Here is a 21,215-nt window from a genome sequence, read left to right on the forward strand (position 1 = left end):
GGTGTACACGTGAGAAGTGGAACGAAAATCATACATGATTCCAAACATTTTTTACAAATAAATAACTGCAAAGTGGGGTGGGCGTAATTATTCAGCCCCCTGAGTCAATACTTTGTAGAACCACCTTTTGCTGCAATTCCAGCTGCCAGTCTTTTAGGGCATGTCTCTACCAGCTTTGCACATCTAGAGACTGAAATCCTTGCCCATTCTTCTTTGCAAAACAGCTCCAGCTCAGTCAGATTAGATGGACAGTGTTTGTGAACAGCAGTTTTCAGATCTTGCCACAGATTCTCGATTGGATTTAGATCTGGACTTTGACTGGGCCATGCTAACACATGGATATGTTTTGTTTTAAACCATCCCATTGTTGCCCTGGCTTTATGTTTAGGGTCGTTGTCCTGCTGGAAGGTGAACCTCCGCCCCAGTCTCAAGTCTTTTGAGGTTTTTACTTTTGAGGCTGAATACTTTTGCAAGCCACTGTAGGTAGAGGTAAATATACTCAGGTAAAAACTGAAGTACTAATTTAAGTAGTAAAAATGAAAAAGTACAGGCTCTGAAATGTACTCAGAGTAAGAATGTAAAAAGTAGCTCTTTGAATGACGTTTCTACCAGCTGTTTTTCTGCAAAGCTAATTCAATCTCAACCCTACTATATTAATGTAATATTAAAATAATAATGGACATGGGAATAAAACCTCTTTTTTAAAACTTCCACACCCAAACAGAAAAATGAGTTTTGTGCACAGGCTGAGATCAGCTGACCTGCTGCTGCTCTGAGGTTTACAGCTTTCTGTGGATTTACACAACTGAATTGAGCGAGATGTAAACAGTATTTCACCATCTGTCTTAGCTGATCTCCACTCCCTACACTGACAGCATACTGTTTATACTGTTGAAAGTTGAATTCACTGAATGAATCTAAGCATCATCAGCCTAAATTCAAGGTCATCTTGATGTAGCCTAACCATCAGAAACATTGCTTTTGAAATGACCTGCCACCCATGAAATCTCACCCGCTTTATCTTAATATTTTTTCTGTAGCACGAGCTTAGATGGAGCTTATGGACATCAGCACCAAAGAAGCTGTTTCAGATCATTTGGACCCCCTTTAACCCCAGAGCATAGAGCTAAAAAATGAGCCATAGATTACTCTTCCTGTGGGAGGCCAGTGATGGAGGCACCAACAGAACTGTGGTCTTTGTATTATTGTTACCTTCATCCAGGCTTAGCTCGGTTTGATGTTTGAAGAAGTGAAAACGTCCCTCAGATACATTAAACCTAAAGTAATGAGCCTGATTTGAAAATGTGTGTTAAGATAAGTGTAAAACTGAAATGCTGTCAGAAAAATATCTACTTAAGTAAGGGTACTTTACATTTCTAATGCCAAAGGTGGGAGGCAGCAAGCAAGAGACGGGATATTTGAGCTGGGAAGTATCAAAGTAGAAATGCTTTCATACTTGTGGCACAGGTATTTGTGCCCTCTGCTTTTCTTCCATTTTGCATCCTGCTCGACTTCAGGGTTTTGTTTTGTTTTTTTGCCTGCATTCAACTCACCTAAGTTGCAATTACATTTGCAGCCCTGCCCTGAAACTTCCTGTCCCTTCTACACCTGCTGCATCATGTAACTTGGACTGCAGTCTTAGTCACAGCAGACGCTGCATCTCTTTATCTGAAAAGCTTTGATCACAGCTTGTTTAAAAAGCCAAGGTTGCAATTCAGCTAGTGCAGAAAAGGGACTGAGTCAGGTCTGCCTAGCCTGTAGCTCTGCACACAGCTACCTCTGCAACGGTTCATTTTAAAATGCAGTTAGAAACAGATGCAGGTTGGTCTCCATGCCAACCCACCTGACCCCGTGACCCTAGCAGGCTCTCCCTTTCCCCGCTTTCTCCCAACCTCCTCACACCTTACACAGAAGACTAGGAAGCAGTAGCCACGGAGAAGCAAATCCTCAGGAGACTGAGTCGAATTACACCAAATCTGTTTGAGCCGATTTAGAGACCCCGATCCTCGTCACAGTTTTAGGAGCATCCACAATCCATCCACACCTGCAGGAAGCAGATACTGCAGAGACGCACTGCAACACTGTTTCTTTTGTTGTCTTTCCAGGACACATTCATCTTCATGGCAAATAATAGCAGCTCACAGCAGCATCATTCCACTGCTGCTGTCCTGGCTCACAGTGCCTTTTCCTTAATGTTGAGGCTATTCAAACCCAATTCTGAAAATGTTAATAAAAATGATGATTTGCAGATTTCATAAACATTTTTAAAACACAGAAACCTGAGACATTTAGTAGATCCCAGAGTTTCCCAGAGGTGAAAATGAGCAGAGGTTTACAAAATTGTGAAACAATTTCAGAAAAATGTTCCTCAGTGGAAAATCTCATCATCTGCATCATCTGGTGCATCAAGAAGGGAAAAGAAGGCAAAGACCCGGGACTCATGAGCAGCTAAAATCCTTTATCAGGCAAGAAAGGGACCATATTTCTGTTGCCGCAGCTGAACCTCCTCGTTTCACAGTAGACACCAACATGCATTCAGATTTTAAATGTGAATCTTATAGTTTGTAAACTGCTGTTAACTGCCAGGAATCTGTGAGGTTTATTTGTATTCATGGAGCTGAAAGTCTGTTTTTTTGTATAATTGTTTTGATAATCAATCTGTTAATAATTACAATAGCTCAGTGAAAATCTCACCAATCATCTGAACCCCAGGCACTGATAACAGCTTAAGGATTTCCAGAACACGTAAATAGTGCAAAGCAGCAAAAACCTCCTGTGACGCAGCACTGAGCTGTGTTTTGTAAACCAACCCCCAGTGTAGGTGTAATTATGGTACAATCTTTCTTTTATTTTGAACTGAAATACTAAATATTTACATGATTTAAATTGCACAACGATATCTGTATAAACTCTTAAGGTAAACAACGACTTTTTCTTTCCTCCACGTCTGATCACGACTTTTATTTGAGATCATTTGCTGCCACAAACACTGTCCGGCTGAGCGGCTGGCAGAAATTGCTGCATAATCGCTGCTTTGTCACCTGTTTGGCAGCAGACATGATTTCCTTGTGAGAACTGGGCACTACGAGGAGAGAGTGGGAGGAAAAAGTGAGTGCTTCCCATCTTCTGTGCTGAAGTCATTCTCGTCTTTGGCATTTTTCATCTCTCCTCTGTGCTATTTCTGCCTCACAGTCTCCTCCATCTGTCTGTGTTGTTTCATCACTGTCCGCCACTATCTTGCTTTTACTTTTCTGACTGCACCTGCTTCATCAGCAGCAACATGACTCATAAAGTCACACAGGTATAGACCCTTAGAAGTGGATTAAAATAGTTGGCGTTATGTTTATATCAGGCGTCAGGCTGGAAATATCATATCTGTATTTGTGCATAAGTTCACAGTGGCATTATTAACCTTACCTATATATGGCACTGGCTGTGTAACAGAAACAGTCAGTGCTTGGTAGTAAGATTATGGACACTACCAGCCAAAAGTTTGGACACACCTTCTCATTTAATGGTTTTTCTTTATTTTTACTACTTTCTACAGTGTAGATACAAACTGAAGACATCAAATATATGAAGATATATGGAGTTATGTAGCAAAGAATAAAATGATAAACAACTCTGTGTTTTATATTTTAGATTCCTCAAAGTAGCTTTGCAGACCCTCGGCCTTCTCTCAGTGAGCTTCATGATGTAGTCACCTGAGATGGTTTCACCTCACAGGTGTGCCTGTCAGGGTTCATTTGTTGAATTTCTTGCCTTCTTAATGGGGTTGGGACCATCAGTTGTGTGGTGCAGCAGTCAGGTTGGTGCACAGCTGACAGCCATATTTGACAACTGTTAGAATTCATATTATGGTAAGAACCAATCAGCTAAGTAAATAAAAACAACAGTCTATCATTATTTTAAGAACTGGAGGTCAGTCAGTCGGAAAATTGCTAAAACTTTGAATGTGTCCCCAAGTGCAGTCGCGAAACCATCATGCCCTACGAGGAAACTGGCTCACATGAGGACGGCCCAGGAAAGACCAAGAGTCCCCTCTGCTGCTGAGGATACATTCAACTGATTCACCAGCCTCAGAAATCACAAGTTAACAGCAGCTCAGATTAGAGCCCACATACAGTGGCTTGCAAAAGTATTCGGCCCCCTTGAACTTTTCCACATTTTGTCACATTACAGCCACAAACATGAATCAGTTTTATTGGAATTCCAGGTGAAAGACCAATACAAAGTGGTGTACACGTGAGAAGTGGAACGAAAATCATACATGATTCCAAACATTTTTTACAAATAAATAACTCAAAAGTGGGGTGGGCGTAATTATTCAGCCCCCTTTGGTCTGAGTGCAGTCAGGTGCCCATAGACGTTGCCTGATGAGTGCTAATGACTAAATAGAGTGCACCTGTGTGTAATCTAACGTCAGTACAAATACAGCTGCTCTGTGACGGCCTCAGAGGTTGTCTAAGAGAATATTGGGAGCAACAACACCATGAAGTCCAAAGAACACACCAGACAGGTCAGGGATAAAGTTATTGAGAAATTTAAAGCAGGCTTAGACTACAAAAAGATTTCCCAAGCCTTGAACATCCCACGGAGCACTGTTCAAGCCATCATTCAGAAATGGAAGGAGTATGGCACAACTGTAAACCTACCAAGATAAGGCCATCCACCTAAACTCACAGGCCGAACAAGGAGAGCGCTGATCAGAAATGCAGCCAAGAGGCCCATGGTGACTCTGGACGAGCTGCAGAGATCTACAGCTCAGGTGGGGGAATCTGTCCATAGCACAACTATTAGTCGTGCACTGCACAAAGTTGGCTTTTATGGAAGAGTGGCAAGAAGAAAGCCATTGTTAACAGAAAACCATAAGAAGTCCCGTTTGCAGTTTGCCACAAGCCAACTACCACTGCACATCACTCTGAACACACCATCCCCACTGTCAAATATGGTGGTGGCAGCATCATGCTCTGGGGGTGCTTCTCTTCAGCAGGGACAGGGAAGCTGGTCAGAGTTGATGGGAAGATGGATGGAGCCAAATACAGGGCAATCTTGGAAGAAAACCTCTTGGAGTCTGCAAAAGACTTGAGACTGGGGCGGAGGTTCACCTCCCAGCAGGACAACGACCCTAAACATAAAGCCAGGGCAACAATGGAATGGTTTAAAACAAAACATATCCATGTGTTAGCATGGCCCAGTCAAAGTCCAGATCTAAATCCAATCCAGAATCTGTGGTAAGATCTGAAAACTGCTGTTCACAAACGCTGTCCATCTAATCTGACTGAGCTGGAGCTGTTTTGCAAAGAAGAATGGGCAAGGATTTCAGTCTGTAGATGTGCAAAGCTGGTAGAGACATACCCTAAAAGACTGGCAGCTGTAATTGCAGCAAAAGGTGGTTCTACAAAGTATTGACTCAGGGGGCTGAATAATTACGCACACCCCACTTTGCAGTTATTTATTTGTAAAAAATGTTTGGAATCATGTATGATTTTCGTTCCACTTCTCACGTGTACACCACTTTGTGTTGGTCTTTCACCTGGAATTCCAATAAAACTGATTCATGTTTGTGGCTGTAATGTGACAAAATGTGGAAAAGTTCAAGGGGGCCGAATACTTTTGCAAGCCACTGTAAATACAAAATGTGGGTACGTTTGCTCCCTCTGCTAAAAGAGGTTTTCCAGGATAGATTTTTTGTCATAAAAGCTCATCACTATCATTTCATTTGTATTACAGTGAAACCGGACACACTTAGACAGAACTATGTAAAAACAAATACACTCCATCAAAATAATTGTAAATGCTGCACAGAGCTCCAGCAGCAGACACATCTGTGTGAATCAGGCCTTTATGGTCAAACAGCTGCTAAGAAACCATGACTACAGAAAAGCAACAAGCAGAAGAGATTTGTTTGGGCCGAGAAACACAAGGCTGGACATGAGACCATCTGTGCTTTGGTCTGATGAGTCCACATCTGAGATCTTTGGTTCCACCTGCTGTGTGTTTGTGTGAGGCAGAAAAGGTGAACGATAGTCTCTACATGCATGGTTCCCACTGTGAAGCATGACTCACTACCACTACTACAACCCACTGTGATGGCTACCACAGCATCCTGCAGCCACATGCCATCCCATCATTTATTTTCCAACTGCACAATGACCCCAAACACACCTCCAGGCTCTGTGAGGGCTGTTTGACCAAAAAGGAGAGTGATGGAGGCCTGGCCTCCACAGTCACCTGACCTAAACCCAGTGGAGATGGTTTGGGTTGAGATGGAGCGCAGGGTGAAGGCAAAAATCGGGTTCAAATAGCTAATAGCTTTATTAAGATAGTAGCCCTTAATGTGATCACACCATCTTTCAGTCCTTTAACACTAAACTAGTGTACAGTGTTTTTCCTGCTTTGTCTGCAGCAGTATTGCTTTCATTATGTTTAACCTCTTCATATTTTCCCACACTACAGTTTTATCTTCCTTCATCAAATCAGCTGCTCTGTTCTCTAACTGTAATTGGTCAGAGGCAGCCAGCAGCACTTCTTTCACATGAACACAGAGGAAACCCTAAGTTAACATAGCGAGCTGAGAAACCAGGCTAAGTGAATCCAAAGATGGAAGATACTTTTTGTACGTGGAGCTGGCTTCGTTGTGCAGGGCCCAGGTCTTCATCAGAAGCGTGTTCACTGGTTTGCACGTCACGTGTTATGGGCTATTAAGTCTACCTTCTGCCCGTGCTGTAACCAGTGCTGTGACACAATCACTGGACCGCTTTACTCACCACTGGATTGTCATCGGTGAGTGCAAGGTTGTGAGCAGACGACTGCCTCCACCAGTGTCAGTCAGGCAAACTATACAAAATAATATAAACATATAATACGTATGACTACGTGTGGCCACAGTGCCTCCAGCTGTCTGTGTCCACAGCAGAGTATAACTGCTGCTTTAAGCTGAAGCAGTTTAAGTGGAAAGTAATCATAGTGTATGCAGTTTGCCAGTTGGAGGCAACTCATCCATCAGCTGATGTAGGTTATTATTGAAATCACCTGGGATTGTTGGATTAGCTCAAACTCTGTTGTATTTATTTAAAAAAAAACCTAAAAAACTTCACTATAATCCACAGAGATGGTTTTATGGCATGAAGGTATGAGACAATCCATCACCAGTTATTGCTGGACCCTACCCCAGTAATAAATGGTCTGCCCAGCGCACACATACTTAAACATGATCTATAATTATGGCAGATGCACAGTAGTGACACAGACATCCAACCTGTGTGTCATCTGTCAGGCCTAAGGCTACCAGCATTATTAAAGTCATCAATCAGAGTTCACACGTTCATGCACATATATAATATTTTTGTGTACACATCCCACACAGCAAACACTGTTAGATGCTTGCACGCCCCCTGTGAAATGACCAGCAACCTGTTGTAGTTGCAGCTGATTAAAAAAACGCTACAGAGTAGCTCGTTGGCTTCAGACGGTTCAAGTTCAGGTTCAGGGCTGAGCAACATGGACCAAAAATCATGACTCACTATTTTTGTCCAAGATGTATTTTACAGTATTAGCTATGAAAGCAGCATCAGCTGTATGAGGTGGTTGAAGAGTTGGACTCAGTTGCTGTTGGTTACATTCCTTTGAAGCTGTGTTGTATGAAATCCTCACCCCCAGTCAGTGTGTGATGCTACAGTAACACTGTGGAAAACAGTGCTGGACACTGTAGCACAACCAAAATGATCCCAGCTGTGTGCAATGGATTGTTGTTGCCTTTAAATGATTGCTTTGAATAAGAGGAGCAGTCAACTGAGGTCAGCTGATACGTTCAAAACAACACTGGTGCACCAAGATGGCGATAAAACAGCTTCAGCTATCAGTTTATGTGTGAATGGGTCACGTGTCAATTACATTATTCAGTGTTAGCCAGAATACAGCTACCTGCCAACCAGGTGACCCAAGTCCCCTATTCAGTTTAGTTCAATGCAATTAAACAACAACAGTCTCATCAAGGTGCTTTGTATTGTAAGGTAGAGACCCTGCAATATTAGACAGAAGCCCCAACAATCACATGATGCCCTGTGAGCAACCCCTTGGCAACAGCAGGAATGAAAAGGTCCTTTTTAACAGGAAGAAACCAGCAGAACCAGTCTCAAAGAGGGGCAGCTGACAGCCCGGACCAGTTGGACTGTTAGGAAAGCAGAAGGCAGGGACAGACAAGACAAAAGACACAATTTAGAAGAAAAACCAAGAGTTTAATCATTACTAATAATTACATACAGTAGTGCTGTATAAGCTCACAGGAAGAGAAATGATGCAGCATGCAGCAGCACAGCTAAGGGATTGATCAGGGTCACCTGAGCTTAATCCCAAAGGAAAGTTTTAAGACCAATTTTAAAGGTAGAGCGTGCATCTGTCTCTCGAATCCAAACTAGGAGCTGGTCCCATAAAAGAACTTTTAAATATCCTATTGAGTAAGTAAGACATTTGGAATGAAATCTTTAAGATTTAATGGGGATTATTTGAGATTTTGTATGTGAGGAGAAAGAATTTAAATTCAATTCTCAGCATGGAGTCAATGAAAAAAGAAGCTAACCGTGTGATATTCTGTAACTAATGTTTGTGTGAGACACACTCTTCAGATCTATCAGATAGTTATGGTTCAGACTCTACAGCTCAATACCTTTAATACCAGCAATGTTCCCTCTAAGCTGCGCGCGTGCGCAATTGCGCACTGCTGGCACGGTCTCTGCGCACAAAAAAAAAATTCTAACCTGAATTGAAATTAAAATTAAAACTTTAACAATTCTGTTTTGCAGTGTTAGTCAGTAAGTGACTGGCTGCTCCTGTATGGGATTAGAACGATGCCACCTTATTCCATAGTCCAGCCAATGATGCGATTTACATTCGTATATACGCAGCCAATCAACGTCGCTGACAGGCTATGACAGCGTCCTTATGTGCCCACACCGGTGTTTTAGCTGGCAAAGCGGCGTGGCTGATGTGCAGTGAAGCCACGTTAATGACAACGTGTCCAACCATTGGAGATGTGAGCAGGACAGACGGAACAACTGACGGAAAAAGTGTGGACTTTATACCAGTTTTTAAATTGTGTTGATCGGCCACGTAAAACCAGAGTTATGATAAAAATATCTGCAATGTTTGGTTTTCTTCCTGAATACTGTCGTTGTTTATATTTACTGCGGGAAGAAACGGTAAAAACGGCGTTTTATAAGGAAAACGCTCGAAAGCCTGTGAGCAAAAACAAAAACCAACCCCCCCCCTCACCCTTTCCTATTGGTGGAAAAAAGTACCGTGTCGACCAATCAAAAAATGATATGGCAACGTGGCATCTAGTTGTTAAGAAACGGGGGGAAGTTTTAGGAGTGACGGCGGTGTTCTGAGATGTGAGAGATTTGAGATGTTTAGCACAAATCTTGTGTAGTTAGTGTGTAGTTAGTGTGTAGTTAGTGTGTAGTGTAGTCAATAGTTTTGTTGTGTGTGTCAGAACAATGAGGCGGCTGCTGAGTGTTACAGGTGTTACAGCAGTGATACATCTCCTGTTGTCAGGCCTGCAGGTATCAGGCTGTTGTTCTCCTTTATCTCATAGTGGACAGAAATTATTTTTTGGAGTGGCACAAATAATTTGTGTGGCATCAGATTTGATGCAGAACAGCTGATTGTTCTGTAAATATTTTGAAATGTTTGTTTAAAAAACCGCCTTGGCTGCATTTTTAGGTAAACAGCTGCAAAAAACTTTGTTGTTTGCAAAACTCAGTTACTTTTTTGAAGTAGTAACTATATAATTAATTGCCCAACATTGGTCATTATATGCTGTATTTGGCAGACAGAGTTACAGACTCTCTCCCAGACCACAGACTCATAATACAAGTCAGAGCTTTATGAAAAAAAAGAAAGAAAGAAAGTTGTGTTTTCAAAATTGGAGTTCAAGTTATTTTTACTTCCAATAGTGTTAACATACTACACAGGTCATGAACAGGATTTTTTACATTTTCACTGTAAGTGGGCTAAAGCAGTTAATTAAAAGTAGTCTAACATAAATGTAAATGCTGTAATTTGATTATTTTAATAAACCATGTAACTTGGATGGATTAGATGCTGGCGTGACCACAGTGCACACGTCTGCTGTTGCTCACAGTGGTCCAAGGGACGCTCAGGGAGTTTGTGTGTTCGCTCAGACACATGAAATATTAGAGGGAACATTGAATACCAGCGGTGTGTAATGATCTCTGTAGTGAAATTTTGAAATGAACAGAGGATTTGATGTATAATTAGCTGAGACAGCTTTTTAAGTAATGGCTTGATTACCGCCACCTTAAAAGCCTGTAGTATGTATCCTATTTATGAAGATAGATTAATCATTTAAAATGTAAGTGTTAATTAATGGGCAGAGTGAGTTCTGTACTTACTGGCATGACTGTGATTATTTTTCTCTGATGGTTAAAATTTTATTGTGAAGACATTCATCAAATCATTGCTATTGAAGGTTAATGAAATATTTGGCTCAACAGAGCTGTGACTTTTTGTCAGCCTGGCTGTGATGCTGAACGAAACGTTTGCTTATTCCTGTTTTCCTCGATCGGTGACAAACAGTACGATGTTCCAGGTTTATGGAGGCCTTTTTTCTAAGTTCTAACAAGTTCTCCAGGACACATGAAGATCTGTTAAATTAGTGAAACGCCATTTCCTGTTTGAGAGTTATAACAGGAAGTGAAATTTCTCTTGAAGGAATCGCTTAATAAGATAAGATAAGATAAGATAAGATAACCTTTATTAGTCCCACATGTGGGAAATTTGTTTTGTCACAGCAGGAAGTGGACAGTGCAAAAGTTATGAAGCAAAAATTAGAATAAAATAAAATAAGAATAAATACAGTACACAACTGTACAGAATAGAATAAAATAAAATACTATATACAGCAGAATAAAATAGAATAAAATATACAATGAGATAAAAATAGAATACAAATGCTATATACAACTGAGTAAAATGAACATAATCTTAATTTCAACACAGTTCCACAGTGCTGTAGAAAAATGACCGACTCCATATTAGTTTTAGTGACCTCTGGGCGTTTCCATCATCACAGATGAGTTGCACTGACTGGTGTAAATTGTCATTTTGAATGCGGATGAAAAACTGATCTTTATTTGGACGTTTCACAAGATTCCAACAGAAAGTCCATAAATTCAGACTGAAGACAGACACAAGGATACGCTCAGGCAGAACAGCTACACAAACTGGGAAGACAAATGGATGCCAGAACCAAGAACACGCGTAAACTCAGGCCTTACATACACAGGAGACTAACTGGGGAAACAAAAGTCAGCTGGAGGAACGAGTTAACAACGTTAACCTGATAACCACGAGTTGCAATAACTGAGAGCAGAACCGGAAACTAAGACTAAGAAACCCCACAAACAGAAAGCCAAACGAGATATCAAGAACTACATAAAGACTACACAGTGAGGCATCTTAATGAGCAAAACTTAAATCATAACCAAAATCTGTAAATAATAACTCAGATGCCAAAATATTAAATACCATAAGTGAAATGCTGGGTCACAGACCTACTCACTCTTATTGCAACATGTTGGTGATCTGCTTTGACACTCTGTCTAAGTTGGACCGTGATCGCTTGGAAATTGCCTCCAACCTTTCAAATCGCCATGCGATGGAAAGTGGTTGCCCAGAGGTTGAGGGGGTTACATGCTCAACCTCAGGGATCAGACCGACCAGCCTCCACTGACAAAGAGTCATTTTACACCTCATACAAGTTTTTTACTGCCACCTTATACATTAGTTGTTTTCTTTCATGTAACTTTGTAACTTTTAACGGACTAGTTTAGATTCAGCTCCTGTATTCTTTGAGGTAAATGTGATGTTCTCATGTAACAAATTTGTCTGCAGCAGTGCCTCAAACAGAAAATGATGTTAAATTTATAGAGTGAAGGTGAGACAGAGTGAGAGCAGACAGAGGAGATCTGAGTTTGTGAGACGGTGACAGACCTGATGGGAGACAAGTGGCGCTAATTAACTTTTGTCTTCATTAGATCTTCTAATGAATTCAGTGGAGATAGCTCCGGAGCTACCTGCCACTACCCTGAAGACACTCAGTATATTTTCTTTGTTAGCATTTAAAGAACAAAATTGAAATTGTGAAAATAAACAAAAAGCAAATTTTGTGTGAAGGTAAATTTGTGTAAATGCTGTATGTACACAGCTCACATCTAAAACCAAAGATACTGAGTGATCTAACTGATTGAGAGGAAAGCTTTCAGTGCGAGGGACAAAACAATGAGATTAGCTGAAATTTATGGGATTTGGCTGGGTTAGGTCAAACTGAAGAAAACTAAAGTGTAACAGTGTGCAGTGCTGCCTGCAGCACGAGCAAAAGAACCAAATGAAAGTAGGCGTACTGTATATGCAGAGGAGAATAAGAGCGAGAGTCATTACTGTAGCTTAAACTTTCCGATTCAGTGCTGGGAACAGCATCGTGTCACTGTGGCCCTCAGGAAGTCACGTCCTTCTTGAACTGCAGATGAGTCGTGGTGTTCGAAGCACTGAAGCTGAGTCTGAAGTCTCTGCCTGTGAGACGGCTGCTTCTGCACTCAGTTCACGCATGCTTTCTTATACTGTGAAATCTTTTCTATTTGGCATTTGGACCTTTTCTCTCAATCTTTCGTACTGTTTAGATTAATTGTATTTCAGCTCCATATGCCTGTAACCATCCCTTTATATCTGTGGTGTGTGTGTTTCCTGGTTGCTTGGTACCTGAAGATGGTGCTTGACGACTTTGGCATGCTGTTTCTGGTAAATGGACTTTGTCCCTAAGATTTAATGTCACACCTGTTCCTAATGTTTGGGCAGAGAAATCTGAACGTTGTCATGTTTACTTTTTCTGGACCTCAAAAACAAACAAAGAGATTCAGGTGTTTACTTACAAAGTGATGGAAAAACATTTAAACAGACATTAACACAGTTACATGTAAATACATATTAGCTGCCGAGCTTCAATGTTTTTGGTGACTAATGACCCTTGAGTGTATTTCATACTGTTTTTGATCACTACTGGCTTTTATTTATTTATCTTTTTTAACCTCTTGGCTTTAAACATATTATCTCCTCCTGCTGGTGATGCAACTTCTGCATGTGCGTACATTTGACTCTTTGGAGAGGAACAGCGTGAAATGGACATGGTGGACCAGCAATGATACTGCATTGCCCAGCCATGTGCACACACACACACACACACACACATCTGTCTGGGAGTTATCAGGTGTAGGTATGGCTAATGAAAAAGTGCATTTTACATTTACTCAGGTTATCTTTGTCTAATATAAAAATTTGTTTGATCATCTAAAACATTTAAGTGTGACAAATATGCACAAAACTAAAATCATGAAGGGGGCCACGTGTCCGTTGGTCTAGTTCAGCACACGCAGCCACAGTCACTGCTGAAAGGCTGGCTGTTTACAGAGTGCCGCATCAAAGAATATTATAGATTATATATTGGAAAGTTTGCTGGAAATAAAAATTCATGAAATAAAATAAAATACTAAAGCCTTCAGAAAATTATCAAGAAAAGCAGATTGAAGTTAGAAGTTGTCACCGACGTGAGACTGGTGTCTGTGCATCGTGACTGACTACACAGCTGTTGCTTTCCCAGTATGAAACCACTCCCGAGCCAGGGACAATGTCAGAAGTAGTGGAATAAGAAAAACTTCTTTTTAGATGCATTTTATTTGCAATTTAAGTTCCAGTAGTCTGAAGGAGAGGCACAGAGTTCAAAGTGTTTGAAGAGCAGTGAGAAGTTTCCACAGTGTGTGAACAGTTGGTGTGCTGTGTCTTTGGTTGGTATTCATGGTGTTTGGTCAACTGTGTCAGTGCAGCCCATTACCAGGAGATTTCATACTTCCATGAAAAGCTTTGTGGAGACATTTTCTCCTTTTTCCTTTTCCAGTGGGACTGGTCACCTACCCACGGTACCAAGAGTGTTATTGGTCAGACTGATCGGCTAGCCAACTTGGCTGAACTCTGTGGATAATCTGTGGAAGACGAGAAACACGCTATCCCCAAACAAACCTAAAGGCGACTTCTACCAGGCTTCAGTAACAACTTGTCACGGCTGCGCTGGCAGACCGCGGGGATGTGGGGAAGGAGGACCGAACGCTGGACTCTTGTGATGCAAACAGTGTGTTTATTCACAGTGAAGAAAATACAATCCAATAATAAGTCCCCGTGTGCTCCCCGACTCCCGTCCACTGTCCTCTCCCCTTGTCCGTGGCTTCATGTGTCCACTCCCTTTATACGTCGCGCTCACTGCCTCCGCGTTCCCACAGCCTTCCTGAGAAAAAACATGGAGGAGCCGTTAGTACACTTAACTTGCAGAAGACCAATGATCCCTCTAATATTTCATGTGTCTGAGCAAACACACAAACCTCCTGAGCGTCCCTTGGACCACTGTGAGCGACATCAGACGTGTGCACTGTGGTCACGCCAGCATCTAATCCATCCAAGTTACATGGTTTATTAAAATAATCAAATTACAGCATTTACATTTATGTTAGACTACTTTTAATTAACTGCTTTAGCCCACTTACAATGAAAATTTAAAAAAATCCTGTTCATGACCTGTGTAGTATGTTAACACTATTGGAAGTAAAAATAACTTGAACTCCAATTTTGAAAACAAAACTTTCTTTCTTTTTTTTCATAAAGCTCTGACTTGCATTATGAGTCTGTGGTCTGGGAGAGAGTCTGTAACTCTGTCTGCCAAATACAGCATATAATGACCAATGTTGGGCAATTAATTATATAGTTACTACTTCAAAAAAGTAACTGAGTTTTGCAAACAAAGTTTTTTGCAGCTGTTTACCTAAAAATGCAGCCAAGGCGGTTTTTAAACAAACATTTCAAACTATTTACAGAACAATCAGCTGTTCTGCATCAAATCTGATGCCACACAAATTATTTGTGCCACTCCAAAAAATAATTTCTGTCCACTATGAGATAAAGGAGAACAACAGCCTGATACCTGCAGGCCTGACAACAGGAGATGTATCACTGCTGTAACACCTGTAACACTCAGCAGCCGCCTCATTGTTCTGACACACACAACAAAACTATTGACTACACTACACACTAACTACACACTAACTACACACTAACTACACAAGATTTGTGCTAAACGTCTCAAATCTCTCACATCTCAGAACACCGCCGTCACTCCTAAAACTTCCCCCCGTTTCTGAACAACTAGATGCCACGTTGCCATATCATTTTTTGATTGGTCGACACGGTACTTTTTTCCACCAATAGGAAAGGGTGGGGGTTGTTTTTGTTTTTGCTCACAGGCGGAGAGTGCTTTCAAGCGTTTTCCTTATAAAACGCCGTTTTTACCGTTTCTTCCCGCAGTAAATATAAACAACGATAGTATTCAGGAAGAAAACCAAACATTGCAGATATTTTTATCATAACTCTGGTTTTACGTGGCCGATCAACACAATTTGAAAACTGGTATAAAGTCCACACTTTTTCCGTCAATTGTTCCGTCTGTCCTGCTCACATCTCCAATGGTTGGACACGTTGTCATTAATGTGGCTTCACTGCACATCAGCCACGCCGCTTTGCTCGCTAAAACACTGGTGTCGGCACATAAGGACGCTGTCATAGCCTGTCAACGACGTTGATTGGCTGCGTATATACTAATGTGAATCGCGTGATTGGCTGGACTATGGGATAAGGTGGCATCGTTGTAATCCCATACAGGAGCAGCCAGTCACTTACTGACTAACACTGCAAAACAGAATTGTTAACTATTTATTTTAATTTCAATTCAGGTTAGAATTTTTTTTTGTGCGCAACGCAGATTTTATCTGCGCAGAGACCGTGCCAGCAGTGCGCAATTGCGCACGCGCGCAGCTTAGAGGGAACATTGCAGAAGACTCACACTTACGGACATCTAGCAGAGAAACTGACGGGTAGCCTCATGCAACGATCCCACGTTGATGGGAGCTCAGCCACTCTCTAAAGTAACTCCCTCCAGACGAGGCTGATCAGCTGCAGGTGTGTCGCATCATCTTAGGTGTGGCCAGCCACCTGGCAGGGCACACCCACCAGGGCTGATGATGCCTGTAAACTGGCCTACCAGATACACACACACACACACACACACACACACACACACACACCAGCAAGCAGGAAAACTAGGGACAGCAGCACAATACATTCAATATACATATAGCATATAATATAAGTCCAAAACTGCTCATGGACCCTGGATTCCTCAGACCCAGGTCCCTGACACAACACAGTGCTGCAAGCTTATCGCCTCCATGTCACGCCACACTGATCCAGTAATTCATGGACTCAACACATATTGAGTGTGTAAATCAGCGCATTGTTGGTCATTTCTGTATTTTAAAAATACTTTTTCATTGATATTAGGAAATGTTCTAATAATGTGGGATGGTGGATTTCTGAATGACCAACGTGGACAGCTGGACCTTTAAACTGGCGTTGAAAAACCACACACAGCTATGCTTGTCATAAATCTAGAGCTATCAGCAGAGGTATCGAAGGGGCGACTCTAAGGATTTGGCGAATGTTTTAAACCAAAATGAAAACATTTTGCATGGTGAGCATGTTTTGGTAGTACTGAAACGAGCCTTGCGCTGCTCTGTGGTCCCAACAGCACTTATTTCACAGTGTTTTCTTCCATAGCCCTAGAATGATGCTAATTATTCGCGTAATAGCTTGGATTTGATGATTCATCAGAGCCACAGACACCCAGAACATGAATTAGCAGGCCAGTTGTAAGGAGAGGCAGCAGAATGAGAGGAGCTGGGTGCGGTTCCTCCCGTGGGAGAGCTACTTGCATCCTCTCCTCAATTCTTGTGTTTCCACAGAAACAACCGTGCATCAATATTCCCTCCAAGGCGATTCTCCCTGCAAACCTTCACTTCTTCTTCCGCTGCTAATCCTGGCAATCCTCTTCTAATAGGATAAAGGACAATTTTACATGAGAAAGTATTACCAGAAAGACGTCCCCATAGGCTAATGTATTAATCTGCCAGACTAAAGCTGCTGTGAATATACTGTACAGACAGCTTTGTGAGTGAAAATCTCCAAGCCTCTGAGCAACCCTCTAAGGCGCCTAGAGTAGCAATAAAAGCAGACGATTGCACCCATAAAGCACGGGTTTTTCCCAGCATCGCAGAGAATGACGTTGTTGTCGGTCTGTAATATTATGCGGTAGATTCACCTCACAGAGCAAAAGCAAGCAGAGAACCACAAGTGCTCAAACCTGACATGAATGACATATTTCAGATGGGCTTTTTAATAAATATAATCTTTGTGGCTTCTGTATGTTTATGCTGAAGCTCATTTGGATCCAGAGCATTTGCAGACACCTTTATTTGAAATGACGGTGCATTAATAAAACATGCTGCGTATCAAAAACAGTCTCCGAGTAAGTACGAGCTAAATTCCCTGTTTGCTTTGGCTGAAATAATTGTGTCACAATCTTGCTTTCAACATCAGCCCTAAAGCTCATTATGGCTGAGCACTAATGCAGCAATTACAGAGGGAGGGAGGGAGACGGCTAATGGATGGGTCACAGCTAGAAAGAGACTGTTTACCTCAATTTCTCCCTCATTTTCTGCATATGAGTCAGTGCCCTTCTGCACTTCTGCCTCAGCTCATATACTAATGTCCTGTTCGTAATGCATTTGTTCTTCCACATAGTCATCTTGCAGCTGCACGCTGAGGTTACCGCCGGCAACCCTCTAAATATGTCAGGGTGTTTCACTAATAACTTTATCTATAAAAGCCTGCAGGTGGAAATCAGAGGTCAGCTGCAGCAGCACCCATGTGCACATAAACACTGCTGTGCAGCTCACTTGCATAGAAATGACACATGTAGTTTTATATTCTTAAACCAGCTGCATGTTTAATAATTAGCACAGTTACCATTTTCCAGTTCAGAAGACAATCTTTGATAATTCCACAATGACTGGAAATTGCCATTAAAAGATGAAAGAAGACAAATTTTCCACGACTGTAACAGAACGTGTGTGCGCTCATTAGGCACGGTTCCTTTCATTACGACTTCTCACATTCATGTGAAAATAAGGTTTTGTCTGCCATTTCTTTCAAAAACAAGTTTGTCTCTGTTCAAATAACTTTGAGTCAGTCTTAATTAGGCAATCCACAATCAGTGTACTCACAGGCACTGCTAACAGCAAGCCACCTCCCTAATGTTCTCTCTACCCACTGCCTTGATAGCCTGGTCGCTGTTGCAGTCCTGCTTTTTTTCTTTTTATGAATCAATAAAGATTTATCAACTGCATAAAGTTAAAAAAATACTTTAACACTTTAAAACACGTCTCAGCCATTTGGTGTGTTTGGTTGTGCTGACTACAAGCTTTTCAGGCTTTATTTCATTCAATGTGATAATTATGTCGGTCTCCATCTTTCTTGCGGATATCCTTCAATTCAAAATTGAGCTGTTATCTCTTCTCCTCCACTTTGTGTATACTTTCCTCTGGTTGCTCTCCTGTCTTTGTCAGTATTAACTCAACTGCCTCCTGTCGCTGCAGCTGCCATCGAGGCCTGCCTGGGTCACCTGCTGAAGAGACGAGCTGCTGGGTTTCTCCGCAGCGACAAGATCGCAGCCCTCTTCACCAAGGTCGGCAAAGTCTGCGACACCGCCGGCGAGGTTTGCCATAAAGTGCAAGAGCAGCTCCAGCAGCAGGCTGATCTTACCAGGTTGGTCACACAGATGTCGCCGACCCCTCCTGTTGCTATGCTTTTACTGTCTGCTGTGCTGAATTCACCCAAATCTGTCCCGAGGCAGCCATGAGGCATCGCTTACTAAATGCTTTTCGAGCCCCTGTTATGATTCCACATTAAGGTTTCAGTTCATCACTTTGTGACGAGAGCAGCGGGACCGTACCTGACACCGCCTCCATTTGTGCAAACTGAGTGAATCTGTCGTCTTAATTAGAAAGGGAGAGACTCTGTTCCCCATTTCAGCCCAATTTATGAAGGAGGATAAGAAGACTGTTAGTGTAGCTCTAATTATTCACCTGAACTTTTAATAATTAAGGGACAATAAAAGTGGTAGCAGAGACAGTTTTATGACGGGGTGCACAGAATAGCTGAGACACTATATTTAAACGAGGTCTCCCCACAGTTGATCCTGTTGCTCTGAAGATTATAGAAATGTGAGGAAGTTATGATCGCGATAAGGAAATCACACAAAAATCATGCAAATTTATCATACAAGTTATTGCAACAGCTGCCCTAAATTAACATTAATGCTTCTGTGATGCCTAATGCACCAGTGTTTGCATGAAATTATATTTTAATGATAAAATAAAATAATTTTTATTATGTAATGTTATCCATCCAAGCACATTATGTTTTGATTAAGATGGCAAATTATAATTACTGACTTGCTTTCCTGAAAAAAACGAATGAATGAATATGCTTGTTTCATTTCTGACGTCTCAGTTTCCACCAGGCTCAAATTTGGGTATAAAAAACGTCTCTAATCTCAGACACAGTCCATGAAAATGCTCTAGGTCAGTGTTTCCCAACCTTTTGGAGCCACGGCACGTTTCACATTAGAAAAATCACACAGCACACCAGGCATAGCGGAGTTAGCTCGGTTTGACCTGAGTATGCCGTTTTTTGCTTTCCTCTGATCACTACTCATGCTCGGCCTTCCTCTCGGTGGCAGTTTTCTCCAGGACCCAGGTCAGACTGACTTTCTTTTCAAATGACTGTTACGTAATTTCTTCTTTATCTTCTTCTGTTTTACTGGCACTTGGCAACCCATTTAATTAGAGCAGGTAGTTGTACTGCCCTCTAGTGGAAGAGAATGTAATTGTTCTGCCCTGATCGCTTAGAGTACTAATCAGGTGAAACCAGATAATCTTCCACACCTGATCATTTCTCGTGCTGTGGCACAGTGGTTGGGAAACACTTGTCTAGGTGATGTCAGACACCTGGAGACTTGGCGGGAAAAAGCGAATGGTGGCTCAGAATTAAACAAACAGTGGACTCAATCGATAAGCGATTGTCCAGGTTTCTGGTTGAAATCCTACACAAACAGCAGGAGGAAATACTCACTGCTGAAAACACCTTGCTATGGGACTTTGTCACTTCTCTAACTGAGAATGTGACCCAGCTGAAGAAAATAAAAAAATAAAAGAGAGTGTCATCGATCTCCTGGCCCGTAGCATGAGAGATTACCTTCAGGCATCCCTGAGGAGCAAAAGTTACCATTAAAACCTTCATCAAGACCCACCTGAAGCTTCTGGAAGACACTGTAAAGAACATCACCTTCCACCGTGTTCATCGCCGGGAGCCAGGAGACCGCGTCCTGTTGTGGCCAAATTCAAACATTTCAAGCAGAAGGAGACGGTGAAGAGTCGCGACCCCAGCACCACTCCCTGGTTGTATTAACGCCACTCCAGATGAGAATGCACTGCCTTTTTCTCTCCTCCTCTTCCCTTGCTATCTGTCTAGCTTATTCATGTCAATTTGTTAATGCAACGTGACGTCATAACAGATAAATCACCTTCAGTCACCGCAGCATAAACGTGACAATTACAATGTTCTTGTTTCCCTTTCATCCCTGCCTCTTGGCCCTTTGCATGTTCTTCTTCCTTTTCTCTTCCCTCACTCTACAGATCAGCTGTTTTCCTACTTAGGTTACAAACAACTTACTCTTTTCACTCCTTCTCACCCCCAACCTCACCCCAGTTAGTTTTCTGCTTCTGCACCCTTGGTCTTTACACAAAGATTATTTCATTTGCGATCATGCAGATACACACTCAGCGTCACCACATCCACTACATCCTCACACAGACATACAGGACTCATATAAGTTAATGTGCACACATATAATCAGACAACACCAAACACCACTCGGGTCTACGTACTGCACTCTAATGGAACCTCTCCCCACACTTTCTTACAACCGATCAACTTGTGTTTTTTCTCATTCACTTGAGCGTCAAATGCAGCGTTCAACATCAACTACACACACCCACAAACTATGGGCAGGATGAGTTGCAGCAAGAAAGCCATCGCTAAGACATCAGAATAAGACAAAGAGGCTCGCCTGGGCCATGAAACACTGCCACTGGACTACTGAAGACTGGAAGAAGGTATTATGGACTGATGAATCAAAATTT

At 41.9% G+C, this 21,215-nt stretch overlaps 1 protein-coding gene across 3 annotated transcripts in view; it reads left to right on the forward strand.

The window, feature by feature from the left end:
- Positions 1–21,215, forward strand: part of sgsm2 (small G protein signaling modulator 2) — a 108,853-nt gene that overhangs the window by 49,757 nt on the left and 37,881 nt on the right. For all 3 annotated transcript variants that reach the window (XR_269803.4, XM_025898556.1, XM_005474421.4), the window contains exon 3: positions 18,609–18,777. Coding sequence is in view for 2 of the 3 variants with exons in the window: in XM_025898556.1 (XP_025754341.1) it covers positions 18,609–18,777 (169 nt within the window). In the remaining variant the exon portion in view is untranslated. The remainder of the gene's footprint in view (positions 1–18,608; positions 18,778–21,215) is intronic.

The sequence above is a fragment of the Oreochromis niloticus genome, linkage group LG14, assembly GCF_001858045.2.
Source record: "Oreochromis niloticus isolate F11D_XX linkage group LG14, O_niloticus_UMD_NMBU, whole genome shotgun sequence".
NCBI lineage: Eukaryota > Metazoa > Chordata > Actinopteri > Cichliformes > Cichlidae > Oreochromis > Oreochromis niloticus.